At 41.5% G+C, this 6,453-nt stretch overlaps 1 protein-coding gene across 1 annotated transcript in view; it reads right to left on the bottom strand.

The window, feature by feature from the left end:
* Window positions 1-6,453, bottom strand: part of ATP1B3 (ATPase, Na+/K+ transporting, beta 3 polypeptide) — a 48,041-nt gene that overhangs the window by 12,091 nt on the left and 29,497 nt on the right. The window contains exons 3-4 of the mRNA XM_006895101.1: window positions 5,318-5,425; window positions 2,288-2,472 (exon numbers count right to left, since the gene is read on the bottom strand). Coding sequence (XP_006895163.1) covers window positions 2,288-2,472; window positions 5,318-5,425 — 293 coding nt within the window. The remainder of the gene's footprint in view (window positions 1-2,287; window positions 2,473-5,317; window positions 5,426-6,453) is intronic.

The raw sequence follows: 6,453 nt of genomic DNA, 5'->3' as shown, positions 1-6,453 counted from the left end.
CCATCTTTCTCAGTCTCCCCTCAACCATGATGTCAGTCCCATTTAACAACAGTGGCACTATGCAGTATTTGCCCTTTTGTGACTGAGATATCTCACTCAGCATAAATCACGTCCTCCAGGGTTACCCATTTTGTGTATTTCATGAGTTCCTTGTTTTTCAACGCAGCATAGTATTACATTGTGTGAATATACCAAAGATTCTCTATCCATTCGTTTGTTGATGGGTACCTTAGATAGTTTCTAACTATTTGCTACTGTGAACAAAACTGTGATAAACATGGGTGAGCATATATCTGCTTGGGTGGCAGTTTCTTTGGGGTATACTCCAAGTAGTGGAACTGCTGGGTCAAATGCTGTTTCTATTTGCAAATTTTTGAGAAAGCGCCATACTGCCTTCCATAGTGGTTGCACCATATTACACTGCCACAAGCAGTGAATAAGGGTTCCAGTTTCTCCATCGCCTCGCCAACATTTGTTGCTTGCTGTTCTGTTAAGTTTTGCTATTTTTACTGGAGTGAGATATCTCATAGTTGTTTTGATATGCATCTCTCTTAGAGCTAGGGATTTTGAACATTTCTTCATGGGATTGTTTGCCATCTGAATGTCTTCTACGGTGAAGTGTCTGTTTACCTTTATCTTCTTGTGGTGTTTGTGTATTTTACAAATTCTAGATATAAGTCCCTTATCTGACGTGTCATTACCAAATATTTTTTCCCAGTCTGTGGCTTCCCTTTTTACCCTGTTGGAGAGGTTTTTGGATGTGCATAGTGATTTGATTCTTAGAGGGTCCCATTCTTCTATTTTATCCTTTCCTGGTTGTAGAGCATTCTAATTTACTAATGGTTGTATCGGGAGCACTGATGAAGCAACTATTAAGTGGTTGGCAGATAAGCTGACAAATGAAAGGCTGGTATGTCTAACTCACCCAGGAGAAAGACCTGGAAATGTGCTCCCATGAAGACCACAGCCTAGAAGAGCCTCAGTGCTAACGGTGCTGTCACATGCAGCCACCATGCATTGCTACTGACTCTGCAGCACCTAACACATGGTCAGGATGATGCGTCTGGCAGAGTCTAGGACAGGACTGAGATGTTGTTTACAGGGTCACTGTGAGTCAGACTTGACTCAACAGCACGTAACAACCACCACAGACCTAACACCAATACAGTGCCCCTTATAGGTATTATTATAGCAGTGTTTCAGTTATGACTCAAGTATCTTTCAGTATATCATTAGCAGAATGTTTTAGTTATAGCAGATAATATGCATGCCAGAGTGTTATGTTAGTTAACAATTGCAGTATCTTAGTGATTTATTTGTATTTCTGCTATTTAATATATACTTTATACACACACATACACACAAAGAAACCAAGTTTAATAGCTGATTGCTAATAACCCACAGAGTCAAAACTTTACACCCAGGACCAAAGGCGACCAGTGCACATGTGTAAAGTCAAACTTCAGGCAGGGTACCCAAGATACCTGTCCTTTTAAGCATTGTTGTTGTTGTCACTTGTGATGCACAGTGACCCTATCTACAACAGCCTTGAAACCTGCTCTATCCTGTGCCAACTTTACTATCTCTGACACACCCACCCTCATTACTGCATTTAACAATCCATCTCATTGATGCTCTCCCTCTCTTTCTCTGTCCCTCAACCCTTGTAAATATGATGTCCCTCTCTAAGGACCAGTCCCTCGTTATCACAAGCCCAAAGTATGTCAGACAAAGCCTGAGAATCCTTGCCTCCAAGGAGCAGCCTGATTTCACCCTCTTTAGGATGAACCTGTCTGTTCTCCTGGCAGTCCATGGTATATTCAATACTACCAGCACCAGTGCTCAAAGGCATCCATTCTCCTTCTATCATCCCTAGTCACTGTCTAGCTCTCTGATAAATAGCAAGCGAAGACTACAGCCTGGACCAGGTGTACCTTAGTCTCCAGAATGATATCATTGCTCTTCAGTACTCGGGAGAGGTTTCTGACAGCTGACTTTCCCAATGTCATTTTAAACATTAATCTATGCCAAAACTCAGGAAACTATTTCCAAAAGGAAAGCTTAAATTGTTTTACTGTCTAATCTACCATGAATTTATAAAACAAACTTCTTTTGCTGTCTTTCCCTACCTAAAGATCAATAAATATCATTGCTAGCCTCTTAAATAAGCTAATCCTACACTAAAAATATAATTTAATAAAAAGGCATTGGTTTAACTGATCTAAAAATAATTTACATTTCTATCAGAGGATATTAAAGTGACTGCAGCAATAAAATGTGTACGTACTCGGTTCATTTTCACAAGAACACAAGGGTTTCCTTTGGAATAGCCATAGTTAGGATCCATCAAGCCACTGCAGTCTTTAAGTAAATCCAGAGGAAACCGACATGCAGAATAAACAGGGCCCTTTTGTTCAAAAAGTATTCCTTCAGGACACGCTGTGAGGTTCTTCTGTTCTTCTGGACTATATGCTAGAAAGAAAATACACGTGTGCTTAGATCAACCAAACAGAAAAATGAAAAATATCAAGAATGTACCATCCTTTGCAAATTATTTTTTTTTTAACCCTAATTACCAGATAACTTTAGGAAAAGAATGTCAAATGGGCTCATTTCACTTTTGACACCTGCTGGATGCTCCGGAATTAAAGGGATTACAGACCAATTTGTTTTGTCACCATTAGGTGGCAGCAGCCATGGCTAGAGCTTCCACCTTCAGCATGCTCCCTTCTGTGTGCAGGGCCAGTGAGAGGTGTGGACACTGCCACTGTCTGCATGAAGTGTAGTCTCCTGGGGTCCGGACTGGGCAGTTCTCTGGCTCTTACACCAACCAAGATGTCGGTTTTTAAGTAGGAGATAACCCGATCTAATTCACATGTTTACAGGGTCACACAGGCAGCATTTTTATAGGGAGCTTTGGTAATAAGAAGCTATGCTGTAATTCTGAAGGTACATGGTTTGAAACCACCAGCTGTTCCTTGGGAGCAGGACAGGGAATCTCCTCTGGTTCGTTTAACTGCCTCTGAAAAACCACCGCAGGGTAAGCTATGGATAGTTTCTGATTCTATGGCACACAACACTGGGGGAGAGGAAGAGGCAAGGAGCCTCGTTACAAGTGAAGATGGTAGCTTGGCAAAGAGAAGGAGCCATGGGGGCAGTGAGAAATAGACATACTGGTGAGGAAATGGAGCGACCTCACTGACCTCTCTCTGGGTCTGCAAACTGGCAGTCACTAAAGCTGAGCACAGAGAGTGTAGTAATTTAGTGGTTTTCAGGGACAGAGACTGTGAGTTTCATTCTGTTGTACGTAGACTTGCTGTGAGTAGGAAGCAACATGATGGAACCAAACTACAAAAGCACCAACAATAGGGGCTATGAGGAAGTAAAAGACAGATTTTTAGGGCAGTGAAATTATTACGTATGATACTTTAGTGTTTGTCAACAATGCACGGGACTACACTATACAAAGGATAAACACAAACACAAGAAGAAACACAAAGAACATAAATTATGGACTTCAGTTAATAATTGTTGGCAACTGTTTAATGTGCTCCCACCTCATGACCTCATGTACAAATGAAAAAGAAATGCTCCTTTCCTACATTATCCCTAAAATTTGAGGCAAATCCACAGGGCTTATTTTACAAAGCCAATCGTCAGGCCTTTGTTGCTCATCCATTTGTGTCACGTTTGGGCCACCCATTCCCCTTTATTCATGTATCACATGCCTTCAGTTTTACTGCATATATGAATAGCCCATGATTATTCTGGAAGTTCTGCTGAGGCCTGCACAGCATCAGGAAAACAAGCCAGTCTCCACCGCCTGCCAGGTGGTAGCTGCACAGGCAATAGCCGCTGAGATGTGAACGACACGGAAGGTGAAATCCTACCACTGAACCACTACAGTCCCCTTAGTTAAAGAGACTGAGAAATATATTTACCTCTTTCTTTAAGGAGGCTTATTTTAACAAAATAGAAAGAGAAGCTGTCTTCGTTCTTTTAGAGTATGACAGCATAGGTGAGCGTGACTTCAAGTCAAACCCAATATGTAACAAAGAATAAGCAATTTTTTAGATTCCAAATATCCCCCGTTTCCCTTGAAACATCTGAAGTAATATTTACTTTCCTCACAGCCACCAAATCACAATCTACTTACAGCTGGCCTTCCAGCAGGTTTTCAGAGGCTGTAAATTGCACAGGAGGAGAATATCCATCTTTCTCCCATGAAACAGTTTGCAAATTAAAATAGTGTTCCTCTGAGTTGGCATCACAACTCCCAATCCCATGGGCCACCAGAGCGCCATTATTTTATAGAATACGGATCCCTCCCTCCCACCTCTGCCAAAAAAGCCCCAAGCCCCGTGGCTGCAGAGCTCCATTAAACTGCTCCTGATGGCGTAGGGTGCAATGAGAGCAGACTGCCAGGCCTTTTCCCCACAGGACGACTGTTGTTTGCCCTTGAGTAGGAACTAGCTGTCCCTCCAGTGGGTTTTCATAGGCAGTAAATGACAAGGGAGAAGTCTGCACATCCTTCTCCAGCAGTGCAACTAGGAGATTTGAACTGTAAGCCTTTGTGACTGCAGGGCAGCTTTTTACCACTAGGCAACCAGGGCTCCCACGGGGCAACTGGGTAGATTCAAACTGTCCTTGGATTAGCAGCCAACTGCAAAACCACTTGTGCTCCCCAAGGATACTCCTTATCCTTGTATTATAGACTTGTTCAACTAATCACTTCTCATTGTAGTGGAATCATAAATAGGATGCCATACTTCCTCAGCGTTCTTAAGGGACAGATGGACAGGCCAAACCTACTGCCCATTAGGCTCAGAGTCCTGTGTCCACAAAGACACACCCTCTACAGGTTTCCATAGCTGACAATCTTTACAGGAGGAGACCTCTCATCTTTCTCCCTCAGTGTGGCAACTGGACTCAAACCATCAACCTTTTGGTTGGCTCCTTAAGTCTTTCCATAAAACTCTTATATAATTATAAGGAATATTTGCAACTCCTCTGTCTAAAAACCAGCATTCAAATCCCCTGCCTAGTGACCCTGCACTGGGGTTCTGAGGGTTTAAGTCTTAATGGGATTGCTCATCTCTCTCCCTCAAAGTGGCTGGTACAGTGAATTGCCAACCTTTCAGTTAGCAGACAAACATGTTATGGACAAAATCCATCAGCAGGGCTCCTTTCCAGCTGTTAACAAGAAACAAAGGTAAAATAAACTCAAAGCATAACATTTCAAAACGTAATCGATATATGGCATCACATTTTTAGAACTGCTAATATCTCTTCTTTTACTCCAAGAGAACATACTTACACTTTAGAAAACGGTCAAGGTCTTTAATGTATCCTTCATAGGACTGTGCGTCAGACACACTGAATGAATATTCCAAGGCGCTCACTGGTTTTGGAAAAACCATAAGTCCTATTAGGAAAATAAAGGGGGTAAATGAAATATACCAAACTCCCTTCAATCATCCCACTTAATCTCCAAAGAGCAGGGAGACTTAAAAATAATACCCCAAAATTATGTTCACAGTACACTAAAATTATCAACAACTTTCCATTACCATCCAGTTATTAAGATGGTTGTTATTAGGTGCTGGCCGGTAAATATCTCCTGTGGAACCAACTTGGTGGATTTGAGTCAAGAACGCGTATTTTGAGTGTGTTTCCACTTAATTATCGTGCCACCGAAGTTCTTTAATTATGAAGGTACAACTGCAGTGAAAGAACACTCAAGTCTTCAAAACACCAATTTCAAATTCTTTATAAACATGACCAATCGACAATTAATAATCATGGTTTCTTAGAAAAAGATACAGGTTTTATTCTATTTCCCCCCTCACATTCATTTTTCCATCAAGGAATATTTTAAGTCTCTCCAAGCTGTCATTGATAGCAAAGCCCAAGCACTTCTGTTACTCAAATTATAACTAAACTGAAGCACTCATGAAAACAGATTAAACAAATACTTGGCCACTAGCTTTAAATTTAGTGGCTCTAACTCACCAATCAGCACCCTAGGAGAAAGGCAGGTGATCTGTCCCTGTAGACATGCTAGACCAAGAAACACCTGGATGATTCTACTCTATTACACTGGATAGGCTGCCAGGACTTGAAAAGTGAACTGACGCACTGAACAACATACATGTTTATGGTTAAATATTCTTCATCCAATAATAAGAACTTGTCTATAATAGAAATGTAGTTGTCACTCACAGATACAGAGTATAACCAACAACAGTTAACGGTCACAAGTCTATGCTCATATGTATAGAACATGCTGTGTGGGCTTGTAAACACGTTGCCGCACACTTTTAAATTGATGACCGTGCTTGTTGTTGTTGTTATGTGCCGTCAAGTCGTCTGTGACTCATAGCGACCCTATGTACAACAGCCCTAAACCCTGCTCTATCCTGTGCCAATCGCACTGCCTCTGACACACCCATC

The sequence above is a fragment of the Elephantulus edwardii genome, unplaced genomic scaffold (assembly GCF_000299155.1).
Source record: "Elephantulus edwardii isolate Elephantulus edwardi_28Jun2011 unplaced genomic scaffold, EleEdw1.0 scaffold00158, whole genome shotgun sequence".
NCBI lineage: Eukaryota > Metazoa > Chordata > Mammalia > Macroscelidea > Macroscelididae > Elephantulus > Elephantulus edwardii.
The sequence above is the reverse complement of the archived record's forward strand: the minus strand, read 5'-3'. Positions and strand labels throughout refer to the sequence as shown.